Source organism: Pezoporus wallicus, unplaced genomic scaffold (assembly GCF_028554395.1).
Source record: "Pezoporus wallicus isolate ANWC-B61680 ecotype Strahan unplaced genomic scaffold, APGP_CSIRO_Pwel_v1 contig_4191, whole genome shotgun sequence".
Taxonomy (NCBI): Eukaryota; Metazoa; Chordata; class Aves; order Psittaciformes; family Psittacidae; genus Pezoporus; species Pezoporus wallicus.
In genome coordinates, this window is record NW_026641383.1 from 2,730,802 (window position 1) to 2,753,360 (window position 22,559).

At 41.7% G+C, this 22,559-nt stretch overlaps 2 protein-coding genes across 6 annotated transcripts in view; both read left to right on the plus strand.

Moving 5' to 3' along the window:
• The first annotated feature begins 285 nt into the window (after positions 1 to 285).
• PLEK (pleckstrin) lies at positions 286 to 16,804 on the plus strand. Of its 5 annotated transcripts, XM_057423382.1 has the most exons (10): positions 286 to 303; positions 660 to 778; positions 3,580 to 3,738; positions 8,612 to 8,793; positions 9,997 to 10,088; positions 10,481 to 10,665; positions 11,748 to 11,852; positions 13,783 to 13,866; positions 14,490 to 14,559; positions 15,508 to 16,804. In XM_057423382.1, the coding sequence occupies exons 2-10, from the start codon at positions 731 to 733 to the stop codon at positions 15,645 to 15,647; spliced, it is 1,065 nt and encodes a 354-aa protein (XP_057279365.1). In that variant the 5' UTR covers positions 286 to 303; positions 660 to 730; the 3' UTR covers positions 15,648 to 16,804. The 5 variants fall into 5 exon arrangements, with proteins under 5 accessions (XP_057279365.1, XP_057279368.1, XP_057279367.1 ...); XM_057423384.1 differs by lacking the exon at positions 286 to 303 and having other exon boundaries at positions 504 to 778; positions 3,567 to 3,738; XM_057423381.1 differs by lacking the exon at positions 286 to 303 and having other exon boundaries at positions 505 to 778.
• A 1,266-nt stretch (positions 16,805 to 18,070) lies between these two features.
• The window catches only part of APLF (aprataxin and PNKP like factor), a 39,276-nt gene continuing 34,787 nt past the window's right edge, over positions 18,071 to 22,559 (plus strand). The window contains exon 1 of the mRNA XM_057423373.1: positions 18,071 to 18,879. Within this exon, the coding sequence (XP_057279356.1) occupies positions 18,877 to 18,879 (3 nt within the window). The 5' untranslated portion in view covers positions 18,071 to 18,876. The remainder of the gene's footprint in view (positions 18,880 to 22,559) is intronic.

Here is a 22,559-nt window from a genome sequence, read left to right on the forward strand (position 1 = left end):
TTTTAGAAAATTATGGTTTTGCCTTATCTTTTACCAAATATAGCCATATGAGCTCTGCAGCAAGTAAAAGATGCTCGTAGAAAGTGACATTCTGTGGTGCTTTGTGGTGTGCTGGTCTAATTCATTTAGCCTACTTGACAGCTAACCTCTTTGGGAGGCCTCAGCATCAAACTCCAAACCCTCTTTATCAGCAGAGGGGGCATAGTCATTAACCCAAGCGAGGGCCCTCCAGCTTGCTGCCAGACTCCACGTGCTCACCCGCTGTGAGTCAGGCTTCCAAGGCAGGATGAAATAACAGAACTGGTGAGTTGGAAGCCTGTCTCTGAGACCCTTTTGGCTTGCACCAAGCAGCAGCTCAGTACACCAAGCTGTTTGTTTGCTAGAGTTCACGTATTTGCAGAGCGAGCCTGATTTCTTGGGATTGGGCACTAAGATGCTTACTTTATTACCCAGGACTCTGTCATCAAGGCTGGCTGTATTTGATACAGTTGAGCGTTTTGTCAGGCTGTTGCTTGTTCTGTCAGAGGTGAACTATAAATACACGCATGCTTCTGCGTTTCCCTATCTCTCACTCTGTAAGAGGAAATGGGCTTGTTTTCATGTGATTAGCAGGCAGAGGAACTTGTGAAAGTGACACAGCTGTACTGTAAAAATGCCAGCCCACAGACTTTGCTGCCAGAAGAACTTGACTGCCAGCGCTGATAGACCGGAGAACGGGATTGCCTGAGACATGGAGCGAGAACCGATGCGTATAAGGGAGGGGTACTTGGTTAAGAAGGTAAGGGGGGGAGCTTTGGACTGAGTGGAGGAGGAAGCTAACTCTGAACAGGTTGGGGAGGTGTAGGAAAACATACTTTGGTTTCAGTTATTAAAAAAAGGATATTTTTTTTTACCAAAAAGAAAAGGCAAATGAACAGAATTCCTTGACCAGTGTGGTGTTAGTGATCATACAGATACTTGCTAGCAGTTTTATCTTGTCAGAATAGTACATAAGGCATTTTGTGCATATCTTGGATGTACCTTTGGATCAAAAGATTTGTATTTTTATTAAGTAATCTAATGCCCAGAGTGGAAGCCTGGCAAGACAGGTAGCAGCTTGAAATGGACATAGGCTACTCAACTGCACTTAATTGCTGAGTTAAATAGCAAGGAAGCATAATGAGATCACAGAGGTCGTATCACTTTGGCCTCGAGGCACTCTGTGGGGCCACAGGTTCCTTTGCAGAGAGGGAAGGCCATTTGTCACTGACTTTCTCCTCTTGATATTTACATTAGGGTGGGGAACAGTGCTGTGCTTGGGGGTCAGTGGTTTAGTTTGGACTATGTGACCTCCAAGAAGTATGAGTTCACCCCTGAAGGGGTTTTAGGTCAGCTTAAACTTCTATATTTTTGGGGACTTTGTGTCATCTGAGCCTAAGAAACAGCTAATTTTCTGCTATTGTAGTGCAGCAGATGTTATAAAAAATTGTTCTACCAAGGGGAAGTTTTGTGTGTTCTTAAAGTAGCTAATGATTTCATAGAGCAATTCAAGGAAAACCTGTCTGTGTCTGCAGTCTTTGGAGTAGGTGTGACAGCTTGATTTTTAGTCCAGGAAAAGCTTGCTTATCTTTCTAGATGAGAACAATGTGATCATGTTTGGGTTTGCTGATGATGTGCGTCTGAGACTGCCAGTCTTCACACTGCTCTGCAGCGGCTTCCATTGGTAGAGCATGTCAGAGTCTGGGCTTTAGGAAGTGCTGGACTTGTCTGTTTATGAGCAGAAATACTGCTTATGGTAAACCCACAAACAAAAGGAGATTGCAACAGTTCTTGCCCTGGCCCATTGTCTTAATTTATTTCTTAGCAGAAAATTGACCAGTGAGTTAATTTAGACTCTCAAATAATGGTAAATTCTTATTGCTTATTAAATATACAGAATCAAAAGCAAACGGCAGTCAGCCCGTATGCAGATGAGGCTCTTGCAGTTCCCTTTTTGGAAGTCACATAGTCCACGCTAAAGCACTGACTCCTAAGCACAGCACTGTTCCCCACCCTAACGTAAATATCAAGAGGAGAAGGTCAGTGACAAATGGTCTTCACCCTCTGCAAAGGGCCCTGTGGCTGCATGATGACTCCTTTAGGAGGTCAAATCCTTGTTTTCACTTTGCGGGCATAATGAAGAGGAGGAAAGTACATAATTAGCATTTGTTGAGCACCTTCTGCCCCTAGTGTGGGCTGCAGAGGCTAGAAGCAAGTCTTGCTCTTAATAAGATCTCAGCTGACGGTTTTCCCTCCTCACTCTGTAACTGAACATAAGGTCTTACTCAAAGGCCGTTCTTGGAAGGTAGGGAAGCAAAAAGGATGTGACAAACGGTTCATCTGGAGAATAATTAAAATAAAAATAAAATAAAGGCTCGGTGTGTTTCTGTCCCATTCACTTCTGCAGAAATACAAAGTGCACATGTAACCATATCTGCCCAGCTTTCAGGTTTACCAAATCAAACCAGGCCATTTTCACAGCGTAACTGTGGCTGCCTTGCTTCTATCTGCTCAGCCACCAGCATCTGAGGTGGACAGGGATGCAGTGGATGGAGTTGTGGCAGGGGGGGATAAATTTAGGTGTCTCTTTGTAACAGAAAGAGCAAGGGAAGCTAATGTTTTTGAAGGATGGCCTCTGATTTGGGGCCTAAAAATGTTGGTTGCGCCTTGGTAACTCTTCAGAGGAACTGCTGGTATTCAGCATATGTAAATGTTAATTCGGCTGAGTAGTAAGTCACTTGGGTATCTTGGGATTGTGACCCCAACCAGCTTCAAAAGTGGTGGGACCATAGAGGACACCTAGCTAGAATGCACCAGTCTTAGTAATTTTAGCAGTTAATCATGCTCAACACAGAGAAATGGGTTGTTCCTCTCTGAGACCCTTAGAATTTTGCTGTGTTTCACTATATGTAGGATCTGGCCCTATCTTTATCTCTGTATTTCTTGCATCTGACAGCTTTGTTTCAGGAATGGGAAGTAAAAACTTTAAAAGATGAAATGGAGCACTTCAATTCCTCATCATTGGAGATCTGCAGCTGCAGGCCCTTATACTGTTCATTACTCTTACAGTTTGTATCTGTATGTCTAGAAATCCTCTGAGATGTGTGCTTTCTTACTAGACAGCCAGGCCTCAGCAGCTAACTGTATTGTAGCAGCAAGTCCTAAATATTGCAAAGGATGCCCAAGTTAATGAGGCAGCTCTAATGTGCCAGTTCACATCCAGAAATTTTGAGGATTCTTCATAATATTGCCACTATGTCATCTTGAAGACAGTAGCTGGGACTGATACTGAAAAGAAACACTTCCTGGGGCAGGCAGTGTGATTTTTGGACACACTCATGGCTGAGGTGACTACAAGGGTCCAAAAATGGTGGTCAGAAGAATAACAACAGTGCTCCGTAACTGTGTAGTAAGATGGGTGCAGTTGTGCCGTGTTCTCCTTGAGACACTAGCTATAGTTATTTTAGCATGTCAGACACTCCCTGGAAGGTCATATCTTCAGTGGGTATCATGCGAAGAGAGTGATTTATTGAACATAATATACACAGTGATTTATTGCAGCAGGGCAGCATGTTTAACACCTGGAAGCCGATGTGGGTCGTGCTGTTAGAAGATGGAATTGAATTCTACAAGCGGAAGGCTGACAATAGCCCCAAAGGGATGGTCCCACTAAAGGGAAGCTCTATTAACAGCCCATGCCAAGATTTTGGCAAAAGAATGGTAAGTACTTTTTCAATAACAATGAAAAAATTGTGATACAGAAAAGAGATAAATGCTGTGACCCAAATGCCTAAGCAAAGCTTTAATTCCAAGCCGTTTTATTACCATTTGGTGACCCCACACATTTCACATTAATGAAATCTGTAGTAATCACCACTGCATTGTTACTGGTAGGGCTTTTGCAAGTGACTAAGAGTCACATCTACACTCAGAGAGTAAACCCCAAAACTGACCTAGAGAAAGTAGTCCAAATGTTGCCTACATATCTGGGATGTCTTAAAGTCGAAGGTGGCAAGTGCACACACGGGTCCCGCTTCCCAGTAAAACACACAGATGACTGTATTCGCAAATTCAGAGTCTTATGTGACAGAAAAAAGATAGATGAAGATAAGTGTACAAACATACATATTTTGTTACAGGGTTCATGCAAAACAGTTGTTGGTAAAACAGGATTTCCAGTATGAGCAAAGAATCCTATCTACAGTCAGGCATTCGTTATTTCAGCAACTCGATTTCATCAAATAGGCATCATACCCTCAAGAATTCCTTTGACAAAGGGGTTCCCCAGAGTCTGGAAGATTGTACAATTGCAGTTTAAAGAAGTTTACCACAAGGATACCTGACTGAAGATAGAAGTCTGAGAGCATTAGAAAAATAGAAAGAAAGTGTGAGAGTGCATGAGAGAGAAAGCTGCATTTTCTCATATGAGTGGAGAGAATTATACCTGTCCTTAGGTTTTGTGGTAAGTGGAGTCAGGGTCCCTGGTGTCAGGTTTGGACCTGCTGGGTTTCCTTTTTCTTTCCTTCCTTCTGTTTTCTTCTTTCTTTCATTTTTTTCTTCTTTGTGCAGCCCCCATATTTATATATTAAAAAAGCTGATTCTTACGAAGTCTTTTTGACTTATATGCTTTAAGAAAAAGGGTCTTCTACTTTTTTGAGGCAGTACAAATAAAGTTTGCTGTTAATTCTGTGCTGAGTCAAAGCAGTTGTAGACGGCTGCTTCTCCTGGGAACCAAAGGTTTTAGAGAGCTGTTACCTTGGTAATCCCATCCAAAGCAGGATCATCAAGAGCCGCCTGCTTTTCCTAGCTGTCCGTAGGTGCTGAGAGTTGTCCACAGAAGGAGATTGTATTGATATGCCTGGAAAAGAATTGTGCAATCATGTATTCCCACCCCATGCTCATCATAGGCTTTTTGATCCCTGAGCTGGCAAGGGAGATTGTCCAACTGATTCAGAAGGGTTTGAGACTGACTGCTAGTCAAGCCCATTTACTCTTCCTTATTGCTAACAGCTCCTGTCTGAGCCACCCTTGGCATAGCTGGGCAAACCTTACTGGTTGACCCCTGTAGCTTCAGACCTAACCTTCTGCTTCAGCCAGTGTGGCTGTGTGTCAGTGCATTGCCTGGGCACTGCTGAGAGCCCTCAGTTACAGCACTTGGCTTTACATCTTTTGTAAACCATGGATAATAAAGGCGAAGCAGAATTACATCTAGGGACTAGAGTGCAGGACAGGAACATGAAATTACCAAATAAAGGAACAGAAACTAAGTATATCTGCATACACTTGGTTCTAATTCTGCTGTTTTGAAACCATGTTCCTACATTATCTAATTAACAAGCCTCAGCACAGCACTCTACTTATGAGGTATAATGCATGAGGAGAAGGGTACTGTATCCAAGAGTATCACGCATCCTACATTATAATGGTGGAAGTTAAGTTTTTCTCATGAAGCATTCTTTTCCAAACAGTTTTGTGGGGGTGTTTTTGTTGTTTGTGTTTTTTTTGGTGGTTTTTGTTGTTTTTTTTTTTTTCCCAGATTGGTTGGTTTGGTTTGGTTTGGGTTTTTTTTTAACTCTTACTGAGGCCCTGACATCACTATTGGTCTATAATAGTTGCTTGGAAACGTCATCAACAGTAACACATTTAACAATAGTGAAAAGATAATTGACCAGCATAGGTACATTCTACAAGTTAGGCAGAGAGGTCTGAAGTGTCTGTTGTCTGCTGAAGGCAGAATGAGAGACAGCCTCACCTGCCCAAAGGGTTGCTTGAAGATGTAGCAGTTAGCAGAAGATGCATTGCATCTGCATCAAAGGGTGATGAAGTCTTTGAGGAGCCTTCCTTTGACTGCAGTGGACATTATGCTTCATTTTACATTATGAGTTTAAATATTGAGATTTACTTTAGGCTTCACTTTAGTTGCTGGGGCTATTTCTGAGGGAGGATATTGAAAAAAGGAAGTATTTCAGACCTGGGGGTTGAGGCACCTAAACCACCTTCTCGTAAGTGAGATCTGATCCAGATTCAGAGTCAGTGGAAGCAATCCAAACAACTTCAGGGGGTGCTGGGTCAGATCCTCCTTACTGAGTTGGTGAGACAATTCTGCAATTACATAGACTAATAGCCTTGGAAACATATTGAATTACAATTTGCACTGTTCAAACAGTCGAAACTTCAACATGCTCATTCATATGAATGACACTGTCACTGGGATTGTATACAAGCAATGCCTCTGCATTCCATCCTGCTTTCTCACTGCTTGCATGCCAAAACATATAGTTCTTCCTCTTATGGGAATTATTCTGATTCTTAGTGGTTTGCATACATTTGCTTCACGTAGCTAGAAATTAATGTATATTTTTAGGACAGGAGTTCTGAAGGTGAAAAGTGGGATAATTCTTACTAGCCAGTCTCACTCACTTGGACCCAGTTTGGGACAGGGACTATTGAGCCATGAGCAAACTTTTATATTCATTTGGTTAGACTTAAGCTTTTTGAATCAGCTTGTGTATCTGTATCAGGGCCTAGCTTGAAAACTCAGGAGATATCACCGACACACTTTTACTGAATCAGTTGCCAGAAGCAGGTGCTGTGGGGAAAGGAAGCAATCTTGGATTTGTTAAACAGAAATAAATATAACCGGTTCAGAAGAGACTGCATTGAGATTTTGTTTCAAAATGCATTCACCACCATTCTTGATCTGAAGTTTGATCACTGCTTAATGTGATATTAATTCTGCTATGCTTGAGCTTTCTCTGTTTTCTCCATGGCTTTCACGTGGATAACATAATCATGTATAGTTGCTTAGAGTCAGATACATTTGTCCTAATTTAAACCGAAATGTTAGTATTTAGTGCAGTCTAATTGTCTAATTTTCACTAAAGCACAAACAGAAGCACATCATCAGAGGGAGACTCGGTCACTTCTAAGATTGGAGGCTCGACCTTTTTGCTGATTTCAGGGGGAGCCTGGATGTCTAGCTCAGTGGCCTAGCTTTCCAAGAGCTGAAGTTAAGAGAAAGAGCTTTCCCAACCTCCTCTGCGTACTGGGAATAAACTCTTCTTTAGCATTTCACTGTACATTGCTTCTGAGCTCTTTGATTTTGAGATTGTTGATTTTCCCTTTGGTAAAAGCTTGTATTAATGATTTGGTATTTCATTCTGTTAACCTGGTGTATAAGCATGATTCTTGGATATTGGGATTTCATAGGATCATAGAATAGTTAGGGTTGGAAAGGACCTTAAGATCATCTAGTGCCAACCCCCTGCCATGGGCAGGGACACCTTGCACTAATCTGTTTGCTTTTCACAAATGTACCATACATTGCTTTTCAGGATATAGCTCTTTACTGCATAATAGAAAAGGCAGGTGTTGCTGGAAAGATGAATGGTGTCTCATCAGAAATGATTGCTTTTCTTTCTGAAATGGATTTTTCAGGACCCACTGTTTGTAACTTTGATATCTGTCTTCCATGAAAGTCAGTGGGACTTCCACACCATGTCAGGGTGTCAGAATTTTTCACATTGACAACAACCTGGAAGATGCATACTGGGGATGTTCAGAAATGTGCCATTTACAAATGCAGGCTTCAGCAGACTCAGTGCTTTCAGTTCACTGCTGTAGACTCACCACGCTCTGCTCGATGATGATGATAGCCTCTTCTTTACTTGCCCTCATAAAGCCATGCTGTTGGCTTGCTGATTAGCCTGTCACTTTTAGATGCCTGCTGAGACAGAACTTCTTGTACTTACTGTAATACAGCTATGGAACCAATTACAATTCTGCTTATGGAGAACTGTATTTTAGAGGAGGTGGAAACCTCTTGCCTGAGGAATTAGATTCTGATTTTCCATTGAAAAGATCACTGGATGAATATGAGCTCAAACAGTGTGAACTTTGGGCTTGGGTTTTCTTGGTTGTTGTGTTGGATTTTATTTTTCCTTATTTCTTTCCCCCACTTCCCCCTCCTTCCCCAGGTTGGTGTTAATTTTTTTCTGATCAGAATTACCTTTAAAAGATCTTTTCTCATTTTGGGAAATAGTTTTTCCGTTGTTGCTAGTGTGCTTAGATAGGTAGCGATCATAAGATGTAGCCATGGGTGGGATGTACCAAGCCCTTAAAGGTTTGCTAAGCTGATGTGTTCAGCTGCTCTCCAGTGTGACTGTGACCTTTTCTCTCCTTGTGAATCAGTAGCTGAGCTACATGAAGTGGGTATTTTTCCCTCCCTCAGACTGACCACATCTTTATAAACAGTAACAGAAATGCACACCCACTGTAAGCCCGCAGGGCTGGGCACTTGAGCCTCTCGGTTGAACTTCCCAGCAAAAGTTAAAATAGGCCACTACACTGGTGCCACTCTCCTTGGCTATAATGACAAGGTCAGGGTCGCCCAGCAGGAAATAACAAGAGTCAGTTTCCTGCACTGCCTGTTCATGCTTTTCTTCAGAGGTTTTTAAATGTAACTGTGGCTGTAAGGCACTTTCAGTAGTCCCTCAGGCACAGGTAGGCTGTGTGTTGTGGTGGTACTGGGGTAACTGTGCCCAACTGGCTACACCAAAGTGACTTCTAAAAGAAACATCATTTATCATTCCAGTTTGTCTTCAAGCTCACCGCAGCCAAGCAGCAGGACCACTTTTTTCAAGCTGCCTACCTGGAGGAGAGAGATGCCTGGGTACGAGATATCAAGAGAGCAATTCATTGCATAGATGGAGGCCAGCGGTTTGCCAGAAAATCCACAAGAAAATCTATCAGACTGCCTGAGACAATCAATTTGAGGTTTGTTCTCATAGCTCTGCTCCCCCTTTTACTTACATCTGCAGGCAGTGTGCCAGATACCGTAACCTCTGTCTGGACAAGCTATGAGCATGTCTGTCCGTGCTACCTCTCTGGCTTCACTCAGTCCTTTCTGCATGACTCAGAATGTGGCAGAAATGAGCTAGTGATCAGAACTGGGAAAATAATTTTCAGTGCATCATCATTTACCAAAACATGCTTATTTATCAAGGGATTTTGCTGATAAGGAGATTTCTGAGCACACTGCAATGGAAGAGGAGACCCCAGCCAAAGTGTGATTCTGCCAGGAGAGGCATTTTTATACAATATATAATCTATTGTAAAAATATTTTAGAGCTTTTGTTTGCTTTCCAGAGGAACGCTGATGTTAGCCTAGGTTTTGGATGCTGAGGGTAGAGTGGCGCTTGCCAGAGAACTTGGAACTGGCAAATGGAGAGGAGATAAAGGTCACACACAGGAAGCCATTTGTTTGTCAGTACTTTAAAATGTTAAGGACAACTTGCCTCTGAGCAGTAAATATCAAGGTACAGATGAACCTGCAGTGCTCATTATAAGACAGTAAAACTGCACAGGGCCAACATCCAGCTAAATTTCACTTCTCTGCTTCAGCAGGGGATCACCCTGACTCACAGGCTAAAGGACTTAGCATGTGACATTTAATAGTCATCTTTCTTGTCATTCCAGAGCTCCAAGAGTTCTGAGCAAGTGAAAAGCGGATGTGAGGAAGGAAGTCATGCCAGGGCTCACTGAGGTTACTTGGTGCCTCTGAGAGCATGCAGTCTTTGGAGATGTCACAGTGTCAGGTTTTCTGCTCAGCCAAGGACCTTTGGGGGAACATAGTGCAGAGCAGTGAGCTCCTTATTGGCACCAAGGCTGTGGGGCCTGTGAAGATGCCTCAGGAGTGGGTATTCACTGCTGTTCACGCTACATAATTTGTTCCATTCTGGAATCAAGGGGGTGTGGAGAACCACTTGAGCACTTGCCCCTCTGCTCCTCTAGCTGTGACAGAAGCCTCCAGGCTTTGCAACATGAATTTTTCAGGAGATTAAACTAAGCTGTGCTGTAACCCTGCGGAGAGTAATATGCCAGCAAAACATGAAGATCCTGTGAATGACAATGATATTCTTGCACAAACTGGCTAAAGCTTTTTATTTGCTAAGTTTCTGTGGTTCTTTTTATGCACAGTGCTTTGTACCTCTCAATGAAAGATCCTGAAAAGGGAATAAAAGAGTTGAAGCTGGAAAAAGACAAAAAAGTGTACAATCACTGCTTTACCGGTAAGGAACTCTTGTCCTGCTTTTTCATACAACAAAGGGAGCACAGGTTGAGAGGCTATAGATAGATGAAACAGCTCTAAGCTCTGTAGAGCACAGAGAAGTTTAAGAAGAAAGCCTGGCAGATGTTTTTCTGACCAACACTGGAGGTGTTCTAAGGATGAAGCTTGAAAAAGGGTTCAGTTGTGGCCATGGTAAGCAAGAGAAGAGAAAGAAATTTAACCAGTGCCAGAAAGATTGATATAGATCTTTGCAGAAAGTTGCATGAAACGCTTAACTCCAGAAGAATTATTCCTTCCTGAAATATTCATCAACAAGCAGTGCCACATTGTCATTTCTGTCTTGCTTTCCATCAAATGGTTTGTGGCTGATGGTGTTTGCTCCTCTGTAACCAGGCACTACTGTGATTGACTGGCTGGTGTCTAGTAACTCCATCCGAAATCGCAAAGAAGGTCTCATGCTTGCCTCTTCCCTCTTGAGTGAAGGCTACCTACAGCCTGCAGAGGATACATCCAAGGCTGCTGCTGAGGGACTGTCAGACACCCCTTTCTTAGATCTCAGCGATGCCTACTATTACTTTGTGAGTGATGCATTCTGTTTTTTAATTGTCTCAGAATTACTAATGCTCTGCTTTTCTCAGGCCTCTTGTTGGGTTTCTTAAGTCCTAGAGGAAAGATTGGACAGAAACAGAGAGATCTATGTTAATTGCCTTTCTCTATATGATATTCAGAATGAACTGGCTCACTTTAATATTTGTAAGCAGGACATTTTTTTTCTCGTACCCTTCTAAGTGTGAACTGAGTGCTGAGTTTAAGCTGGGTTCTTTATAACTTAGGCTTTGTTCCTGGTAATTTCACCAGTGACCAGGATTTAACCATCAGTTCCTCTGATGATTCAGCGGGAGGCAAGCAAGTAATTCATTATCATGGGGCTTCTTGGAATGACACAAGCTACAAATCCTTTTCTTTCTTTTGTTCAGAGCCATCAAATCTGACTCAGTGCATGTCACACACGCATACACAGCTTGCCTGTGAGCAAAGAAGATTTTAATATCCCCCAGTAACACCTGTCCTGGGTAGTTTACCCAGCCTTTTTGATGTATTGCTTCGAGTTCTGTGGATTGATTTGAAGAACCCACAATATCACAGTCAAATACTGTTTTAAAGATGTTTGGCTTATGAACTTACACTAACAAAAAGTATGCCTTCTGTCACATGAAAATGCTTGAATATGACAATTTTCTTTATATTCACCACATAGAATCACTTGACTTGAGTAAAATGACTCTTCCATTACTTAATTTGTCTTCCTAGAATGTGTCTGTGGCAGGGACACTTTACCTGGGCAGCAATGGAAGCAGAGACACAGTTGATGAAAGCAGCCTTGTGGCCATCACAGTTCCTGGCTACCTGGGACACTTTTAGTAGCCCATGTGTGCTCCCAATATGGTGTGAGGAGACCACAGCAGGTCAACGTCTGACTTGTTATCATACAAGTTGGCAGCACAGATGTTTACTCTAAGCCATATGAATGATTACCTACATTTACATCATTACCATCCTGCATTAAGGAGGAGGGAAGCCAAAGAGAAGCCATCTTTGTACATGTACATAGACATGTGGCAGCTGTGTAACTTCTGAATTTTCTCTTGTGGTCGTGCAGCCAGACAGCGGGTTTTTCTGTGATGGAAATTCTAGTGATGATGATGTGGTCCTGAAAGAAGAATTCAGAGGCATAGTAGTCAAACAAGGATGTTTGCTGAAACAGGTCAGTATTGAATGTGTTCCATTTTGTCACTGGGATGATGTTCATTGGATACAGGATTACACTTTTACAACGAAAAGCTTTAGAGAAGGGAGAAACTAGCCTATGCCATCTCCATATTTGATAGGTTAGGTTTCATCTCTGTCCGTCTTGCCTTAGCACAAAGAATGCTTGCTGTAGCATGGCAGCAGGGCTTCTGCCCAACTTTGCAAGGTTTATTGCTCTTACTACAAAATAAGGCAGGTTATAGCTTTAATTAGGAAAGGGTGCTAAAGCAGGAGATGTGACAAGTCACTGGGGAGCTTGGGTAGAAAGGCTGCCAATCCAGTGTCCCTCTGGATACACAACTGGATTCAGTTGCTAGTTTTCACAGGCTTTTTTAGTGTACCTGAGCAAAAAAGTCCTTTCCGTTACTAGTGTTTAATTCTGTCCCATCTGTAAGGTGACAGGTAACTCTATACCTTTCCTTTCCAGCAGAACTTTAAGCAATATGGTGACTGTGATGATAAGACACGTACTTTCCAGGGCCATTGCAAGCAGATATTGGGGAATAGAAGGCAAGACCAGGATTCTTAAATGAAGAGAGTAGTTAGTTGAAAAGGACCTACAATGATCATCTAGCCCAACTGGCTGACCACCTCAGGATTGACCATAGAATCATAGAATAGTTGGATAGGACCTTAAGATCATCCAGTTCCAACCCCCCTGCCATGGGCAGGGACACCTCACACTAAACCATGTCACCCAAGGCTCTGTCCAACCTGGCCTTGAACACCATCAGGGATGGGGCATTCACAACCTCCCTGGGCAGCCCATTCCAGTGCCTCACCACCCTCACAGTAAAGAACTTCTTCCTTATATCCAATCTAAACTTCCCCTGTGTAAGTTTGAACCCATTACCCCTTGTACCGTCACTACAGTCCCTAATGAACTGAAGGTTAAAGCATGTTATTAAGGGCATTGCCCAAACACTGACAGGCTCGGGGCATTGACAACCTCTTTAGGAAATCTGTTCCAGTGTTTGACCATGTTCTCTGTAAAGAAATGTTTCCTAGTATCAAGTCTGAACCTTCACTGTTCAAACATTCATTGGAAGCCTAAGAAGTTTTTGGTGGTCCTCATTTGTATTTCTATTGCTGAATCAGATTACTCGAAAGAAATAGAAGCAATTAGATACACATCTTTCTGCTTTTACCCTGTCACATTCACAACTGCCTAGTTAGTAAGAACTTCCGTGCAGTGTAGCTAGTTGAGAAACTTGTTTTGAAATGCTCAGAGGAAGTGATTCATGACAGTCTTCCACTAGTGTTGGTCTGGAATTGGTCACCCTCAGTGACCCGTGGGTCATTGCTCAGAAGCATTAACACTTCTGCTGAGAAGAGAATGCTTTCAGCAGATCCTGATTTGCCCCACCCATCATTTCAATCTTGGAAACTGCAGTGAGGCATCTGCACCCATGTTGGAAGGTGGAGTTATTTCTGCTTGAGCTTCTCAGCCAGGAAACCTCCCCAGGGTTCTTAAGCCAGATAAGCCTTTTTTGCTGTTGGTTGGTTTTGTCTTGCAGGGAAAGAAGGACCTTCCTTGCCAATAGTTCATAGTACCTTCCTGCAAGACATTTTGCAGCCATGCTTTCTGGCATGCATTCAGACCCAGTTTTCAGACACTTCATGTGAATGGCATGACTACCAGGCTATGAAACGTGTTTAGGGGCATCTCCTGTGTTAAAGCTGTTCTGCTTCATATGACACATAAAAAGTGAAACTGGTGTGAGAGGCCAGTCGTGCAAAAAAGTGGGATGCAGTGAATACTTCCTGTCCAAAATATTCAGCTTTTTTCCTTTTGTATTTGCCTGTTCTCTCTTGGATGGGTAAGCTGACTGTAAGTGCTTGCAGATAAAGTAGTTCACGATATTTCTGGTTTTGAACTTTCCTAGGGACATCGGAGGAAGAACTGGAAAGTGAGAAAGTTTGTTTTAAGAGAGGACCCTGCATATCTTCACTACTATGACCCAGCTGGAGTAAGAGACATTTGGTTTATTTCTTTGTTTGTTTTAAAGCCAGTACCTTATAGAAATATCTGAATGGAGTATTTGCATGGGAATGTGTGATAGGAAAGACCAAGCAGTACTGTGGAGCTGTTTGTGCTCACATGGCCTAACCATCCTCTGGAAAAGCAGGGTGGAGGATGGTTTCTGGGGCTGCCACATCAGGGAGGCAAGTGCCACCCAGATCTGGAAACAGGTAACACTGAACTGTGCTCTCAGCTCTTCTCTGTGATTAATTAGAATTAATGTGTGCTCTCATTTGATTAAAATGAACTAGGTCTTTTTCTGTGTACTGTGACATTGAAAAAAAAAGAAATGCAGTTGGCACAAGGCTCATATTCTTCTCATACGTTTGTTCAGGACATGCTAAATACTCTGCAGATCCTGAATTCCAAATCCCTGAAGAGATTTCCTATTTCCCTCTACAACACCCCCCCATGCTCCATGTCATGCATAGACTGAAGATCCCCTGGTTTCCCACATGACATACCATGTCACCAAATATTTTTGTTTCCATTCTGGTGTTGTAGCCACATATTAACATATGAACAGTCTCAGAAGTGTTGAATTTCATTCTGATTTCATGTCCTCACCAGGGAGAAGAACCACTGGGAGCCATTCACTTGAGAGGCTGTGTGGTGACAGCAGTGGAAGATATGCCTGACTGTAAGGAACCATATTGAATTAGCTGTATAATACATTTTTGGCACATTCTTTCAATCTGCCTGAAATCACAAGTGGTTTTTACTCAAAACCAATCTGTGTGCCATGGTCCAGTAATTCTTCTAGTAACTAGTCTCTCTATTGCTGTCTTAATTACTGGAGAATGGTATTATGGTAAAGGTAGCAAGAGGCAATCTTGTGTTTTGTAAGTTGTTCAGAGAAGACCTGTCAAAAGGATGACACCATCCCTACACTGGGATAACTGGCCTTAGACAGAGTAAGCTGAGTTTGCTTTTTTTAGCTGATGAATTTGGGATGGAACATTTAAGTTAGAAATGGTTATGCCACAAATTGTTATTGTTTGCATTCTGTTCCCTCCCAAAACTAGAAGCTGTGGGAACAGCAATGGCTAAGCATCGCTGCAAGGAACAAGAAACATTCCTTCCATGCATTCTGCTCCCCTCAGGAGTGGCAAACTCATACCCAGCAAGGAAGTTCGTTGGCATCTCAGCACCCATGTGGCCTGTGGTAGCAGACATGAAAAGAACCAGAGATTCTGGATGTGATGTGAACTTGAATGTCTTGATTTGTAGCTGGCAAGGCATGGAAGGGTTTCATAAATCATAGACTCGTTAGAGTTGGAAGGGACCTTAAAGAACAGGGGGAATATGGAGAAAATGGGGAATATGACCTGCCTGCAGGACTGCAGACCTTTCCATGGTTGGAGAGCAATTAACCAGAGACTCTTGAAGGTGAAACATGCAGAATTCATGGGTTATTTTCCAAGAGAGACCTATCTCATGGACCCAATCTTGCAATCGGTTTGTGAAGGCCTGATCAGGCTCAGCTTAGAAAGAAAGGAAATCCCCTTACGGTGTGTAAAGGAGGAAACTTTGTAAACACAAGGTACTCTTTCGTATCTTCTGACTTCCCTATTTCTCTTTCCCGTAGCCAAGAAGCATGATGTTGACAATATCCTCTTTGAAATTATCACAGCAAATGATATCCACTATTACTTGCAAGCAGCCTCATCCACAGAGCGTACAGAGTGGATCAAAGCAATTCAGACAGTTTCTAGGACTGGAAAATGAAGATGAGCTGCCAAGAAGACAGACAACTGAAATTAATAACTTAAAACAGAAATTTCACTGAAAGAAAGCAATATCATCCCAAAAGGCATCCTACGGCTTGTGGGCTGGGGTGAGGGTGGGCAGTAGGGTAAGATACTACAATGCTATAGTGGGCACTAACAAAGTGTCATTTTTCCACTTGTGTTAAGGTAATATTTTACTGAATTGTAGCATAGAACATGCCATAGTAGTGTGTGCTGCTTAGAGTAATCAGTCCTCCTTGGGAAGGTGGTACCTTATACCTTTTTGTGCTGCCACAGCTGGTAGTGAGGATTTCACGATTAACAGGGGACAGAGTCACGTCACTGTGAGAAGCTGAACTTGTCACCACCCAGCCTTTGTTGCATTTCAGTATCTTGAGATATTTCAAAGTCTTCCCAAGACAAACTTTACACTTCCTTCTTTGCTAGATCTTTTTACTGCTTGTTCACCTATGCAAATGATGCCATAGATTTAGAGAAGGAAATCAACTCACTTGGAAACCTGCTCCACTCCTTTATAATCCATCAGTATTAAGGAAAGGAAGAATGAAGACAATTATAGAAACACCTTGTAGAAAGCAAGTACAACTTGATATGATGATGGCTGCATGAGGAAAAGTTTCTTTCCACAGTATTTCAAATATGAAGCAATCTCAGTTTGAGTTCTTTATCTCACCTGATTTTGACCTTTGCTAAATTTCTCCACAAGAATCTGCTCTAGGACCATTGTTTCCCTTCATTTAGATCCCCAAAGCATTTAGTAGGATGTCAGGTACTGCTGATTTGACCTGTATTTGAATTAAATAGAAAGGAGAAAAGAAAGGATCCATGAGTTACCTACTCGAACTACTGATTGAAGTGGGTTTGTTCAGGTTTTTCTTTTTTAACCTCCAGCAACATACTCAGTCCTTGTTTCTGTGCCTTAGTAGTATAAGAGAAACCTTATGCTTGCTGTAACTAAAATAAATGTTATTTGACAAGATCAGTTTACCTGATCAATCCTTCTGGCTGTATGAAGCTTCTAAGTCTAATTTTATGCAGGAGTTGAAATTAAAGTTAATGTCATATTCTGCACGTAGGCTGTTCCTGATGCAGCCTGGTGCTTCTGAGTGCAAGTAAACTTCAAAAGTTTTAAAACTCTGCTCCTTGATCTAAGCAGGTATTTTGTCCTTAAGAATTCTTATTCAGATCTCTTTAGTCTTAAAAATAAATCTAGATCTAAAGCTTCTCTTCAAGTCTGCTTAATTATACTTGTATCTGAGCTAATGAGCATGAAGGTCTTTTGCCTTAGTAGTGCTTGTCACAAAGGACACACAGCCTTTGAGGGGCAGCAGGCTGACAAGGCCACCACATCGTCATGTCTATTTAAGACATCCAGGGGAAATCAGCTTCTGGCAGGCACTTCCTATATCTCACACAAGCTGACAGGGCTACTGAAGCCTGGTCTGTCATTCTAAGGAAAACAACTACACTGTTAGCTCAGCCTGCTTTCTTGATAATTGCTTTGTGGTTGCTGCTTATTTTTGCTTTCTGAGCTCACTAACCCCAATACTGTATGGCACAGGAAAACAGATAAAACGTCACACAACCAAACAATGACAACTTGCCCAGGTTAGCAAAGAAGGACTGCAACTCCTAATTTTTAATAAAACTAAAAAGTTTTACCAGTCTCCGACCTTGTCATTTTTCCCTGTGCCCAGTCAAGGGTCCGTCTGCCCACATATGAACTATATTTTCTCTGGTAGGTGATCCTAGTCAGTGTCTTTGTGGAAGAGCTCTGATGTGTGTACCAGACTATAGCAATAGGGTCTCTAACCTGATAGGTAGTTCTTTTGAAGACAGATCACACACAAGGGTTTGTGGGAGTCCCTGCTTCTTGGTGGAAACAGAAGAATTGGAAGTGTATGTCTGATGCCACTCTACCTACATTTCCTGCTATAAATGCTTTCATTTGCCCAAGACTCATACTGGGAGTGGCTCCAAACTGTTCTTCCTTTTAGCCAGGTTCTTATGCATTTCTTGACATCAAGAATTAGCTTTGTATTCTAGGGAGAATGTGCCCTAGTCCATTTTCAGACAGGGCCTGACAAGAAAATCAATACACTTCACAGATCTTTTCTCTCTGATAAGCTCTGCACAAGGGATGAATCATGGGACAGAGTTATTATGGGGCTAGTTTTCAAAGAGATTTGGTTTCCTAACTCATGGCAGTGCTTTTAAAAAGCAAAGTAGGTACCTGAATACCACCAGCAGTCTGACCTTAGGAGTTCTAAGTGAGATGATGACAGTTGTCACAGTCCTTGAACTGAGTCAAGAAAGTTGCTAAGGAGAGAGCTACTGGAGCTAAGGTGATGACCGACTATTGTAATAGATGTCTGTATATGAAAAGAAAAGTACATCACTACAATTTCTAGAGATACTAAATAGATGCTGTCCAGTTCAGTATTTAAAAGCAGCTACAAGTCTAGCATAGATCATGAGGCCAACCTACTTACTCAGAAGGCATAGAAGTGAAGAGACATCTATCCTGAGTACTAGCACAAGAGAAGAGGGAGCAGGCCTACCACAAGGCATTACTAATTGAAAGAGAAAAAACAGAAGAGCAGACCTTCATGCTTCCTCCATCTGTTTTCACCCTCTAACTATTTAAATCACACTTCTGTGCGCTCGGCAATTGATATATCAACATCAGGTCCTTTTTTACTCATAACAGGGATTAGTTCTTTTTTGTAGACTAAAGGGCAAGAAAATAAACCATTGTGGATAAGGACTGTATTTATAATCTTCAATTACTGGAAGACCTGTATGATATAATCTTCTATCAAGGTCCTCTTGGGCTTGTGTTTGACTTGCCACATCTCACACTGAGCAGTTTTCCCTCTACTAGAACTCTGACTGTGTACTTACTACAGTCAGGTTTTTAGGAATGTATGTTAACCATTGCACCCGTGAAAACACTCATGCGGACACATAGCTCCTTCTTCCATGGTTTAAAAGAAAACATGGACAAAACCAAGGGAAAAGCCAACTCCATACACTGAAAAAGATAACATCCATGAGGACTGCAACCACCCAACAAGCTTTCAGCCACAGGTGTTACTTCTTATAATTAAACAAGCACTGCATATGGAAGTAGTTCTGTCTTAATGCATCTTTAGCAGTGGTTTCCAGGAGCTGCTTGCTTTCCCTACTCTGTAGCTTTCTTCTGAATGGTAATGTTAGTATTATTTTGTTGCTAAATGTAATTATCTTGGTGCTGTTCTTTGTAATGTACTGGTTTTGCTTTTTATTTGGGAGTAGTTAACAGTGCTGAAGATCTACTGAAAATGTGGTTTTCGTAATAGAGCAGTTTATTGAGGAATCTTTAATCAAAGTGTCTTCAGAAAGAGAAGAAAAACTGTCAAGGCCTCTGAGGTATGACCGAGTGTGTACTGTCAAGTTTCCCTTTTAGATGAAGTTTTCATTTGTATTTGTTCTTGTAGTATTGCAGATCATTCTTCAGTGCAGTAATACTGCTTCTGTCTTTGAGTTCACCTTGCTCCAAATGTTAAACACCAATAATTTCCTTGTTTGTGTGTTTGCTTCTAATTTGTTCTCAAATACTTCAGAAGTTATTTCACGTTTTAACAACTTGCTCCACAGGGCTCTGGTTAAATGTATTTTTACTGTTTATAAAGTGCTTCTGTTTGTTCAGGCTTGGATAACACCAAAACTAAGAAGCCTGAAAGCTTCCCTTAAATAACCTTTTTGGTGAGACACAGAAACGTTTTAGTAGATTGGGGGTGAGCTGTTGGTTTTTTTGTTGTTTTTCAGTTTGTACATTTTAAAACTGTAGGCGACTATAGGAGGAACTTTAAAAAGCAAAATGAGTAGTCCACAGTTCTCTGCCATTTGCTGGCAGTCAGTATTTCTGTGGGTGCCTTTAGTCTGCGATTTGAAAGTGCCTGTGAACTGTGGTCTTCTCATTGATGTATCGAGACCTTACCATGCTCAGTGTGAACTTCTGTGTGCAGTAGAAGGCAGGCTTCAAGTTTCTGTCTCCTCTTTGAGTTTTCTGCCTGCTAGCAGGGGAATGTGTGCTCTAGTCTTTTCATCTCTTTTCTTCTTGCCAGCCACCTTTCTTGGAGGAGTTTTGGGGTTTGATAGCTTTGGCATCCTGAGAAAACTGCATGTGCTATGCAATAAATAGTGCCAAGTTCCATAGCCTACCTACTTGAACATTTTTCTAAGTAGTGTTAAGTTTGTCCTAAAATAAATAAAGTGGAATATAGGTGTTAATGATGCACCACGACATGCCAGAGGTTCTTTTCAGAAGCTAGGATAAAATAAAATGCAAGGCTGTATGTACAGCCTCTGGTTTGAATGATTGTTTTCAGATAATACCATTAAGTAATTGCATAGTTAGATTATTTAGCCTGTAAAATGAGCAGTTTTCAGTGTAGGAAGTGCCAGATGTTTGCCCTTTAACATCAGAACACAGGATGGATATCTCAGTACTGCTTCTTGTGACCAAGCTTGACAGCAAAGGGTCTTTCTACTGCTTTCTAACCCTTTCTCTGCTACCCAGGAGTGGGGCTCCTGAGTACATCTCTCATATCTTTCCGTGTTACTTGTGTGGCACTAAGGAACTCAGAGATGACTTAAAAATGGTTGAGGCTGGGTCAGCGTTCTGACCGGTGAAGCGATGGTGCCTTTCCAGCTGACTTTGCCTGCCTACCACACGTGGCTCAGCTGCCCGAGGGAGCCTTTATAATGCTCCCACCAGGCTCCTACAGTGCTGGATTGTAGCCTGAAAGAGGGGAGTGGAAGCAGCTTCAGTAAGAGAATGAGACAGTCCAGGCCCATCTGAAAGATGAATGGGGCAGGGGGCTGCCATGTGTGCTATGAGTTGTTTTTATTGCGTGGGATGATGATACAACTGAAGTCTGAATCTGATGCATGAAGAACAATTTGAATGTGGTTATTTCATCACTTTCTGAAGGTATTTTAGGAACTGCTTTTCCTCTTGAGATGGTGGGGTGGGGATCTACAAGCCAAGCAAGCAAAATACACCCTTCAGAAATCTCCCACTGAAAACAAGGTTTTTCTTTTGCTGTTGCTCATGAGATTTCTTGAAACAGAGTTTCTCATTTGGCCTCAAAATAAGCTTCCCCCCCCCCCCCCCCGGATGAGCACAAAGAACTTCCTGCTTCACATTTAAACCAAAACTGTGGCTTTCCACACTTTGTATCTGGTTCTTGTAGATTGCTTAATTTTTCCCCCCCTTCAGTTTGGTTGAAGGGAGAGTAAAACCATGTGTGAGAGCTGAGGAAAATGCTGCTTTTCGTACTTCATTGGACTTCCAGTGTAAGTGTACTGGGGTGTAGTAAAACTTTTTGTCTTCCCTGCATAAGCTGCTTTTTCTTTTTCTTATGATGGTAACACATTTCCCTCTTTTTCCATCCCTGAGAAAGGCCTGAGAAGGAGGGAGAAAAGGAATTGAAGGCAAATGGTCATGAAACTGATGGATTTCTGTTTCATACAGTTGAAAGGGAGGGGAAAATATGTTAGTAAGTTTGAAAATTTGCCTTCAGTATGTCTTTCACCAACATCTTGGATATTCATAAACCAGAGTGATCAAGGGAGAGGAGGAGGGACTGGGGGTTGACTAGTTTAATGAGAAAAAAACAACCCTAAATTAAGAAATCTAAAACTAGATACCCCAATTTTCCCAAATCCTCAAACCCAGAGATTAAAAGGACACTGAGAAAGTTCTTAATGTATTGCCATTAGCCCCTTTCTCCTTATGAAACATACTAGAACCTATTGCAGTCTGATAAGAGTATCAGTTATAAAAATCGGTGTATAATCACTCTCCTCATCTACCTGCTTCCACATCATAAGGAAAAGACTGAGAATCCTTTCTTGAACACAAAGTATATAAAAAAAAAACCCAAGAAACTTTCCTTTTTATCCTTCATTGCTTCTGCTACGTGTGTATGCAAGTGTCCTGCTTTTGAAGGCTTAAATTGCTGTGTCTCGCTCGTATGTGATGGTGAAAGTACAGTAACAGAGTCAATATGCATGCATGCAATATTTTTTAATAATAGGAAGGTTTGTTTGGATCAGTTTTTAACCCTCCTATGAAGTTTTCTGATTAATAAAAGGAATTATTTCATCATTCTAGTACATAAGTTGTAAAATAAGGTTGGTTTCTTTTGTGGTTTGTTTTTTCTTTTTTTTTCCTTTTTTAACTTAATATTTTTACTTGAAGGCTTCCACCGCTGCCCCCGTTCCATGTTACATCTTCCCTCCACAACATCTCTTTTTCCTTAAAGCTATTTTAACCTAAGCTTTCTAACATAAAAAGCAAGCATGTAGCTCTGCTTCTTAGGCATCATAGAGTGGAACTCACGTACATAAACATAAATGCCTAGTGGCATTTTAGATGTGCTACAGCATGCCAAGTGGTCTCTGGTCACCCCTTTAGAACAGCAAAAACTTCCTCTCATCTCATACCTACGTGCTTTGTATAGATGTTTGGTTACATTATGGATATTAAGTGCTGTTACAGTATCCTTATTTAAGTATTAGAGGAGCCCCCAACATTATTGTCTCTAAGTATGTGTGTTGATAAAAGTTGCATGTTAGAATGGCTTTAAAGAGCAGTATAATTAAGACAAAATTGTCTAAAGACTAGTTCAAAAATAAAGGTGTCATTAGAAAAGTTGGTTTGGTCAGCCACGTGTGATGAAGCTTGAGGCAAGCTTCTGTTGTTGGCTGTACTGTCAAATGGCTGTATATACTATATCTTGTGAAACCTAGGTGTTAGGAACGCCTAGCTAAATTTGTACAGCACTCTTGTTCTTTAGCATTGTGACAGAAAAATAGCTATTGAAAACAGTCTCTCAGT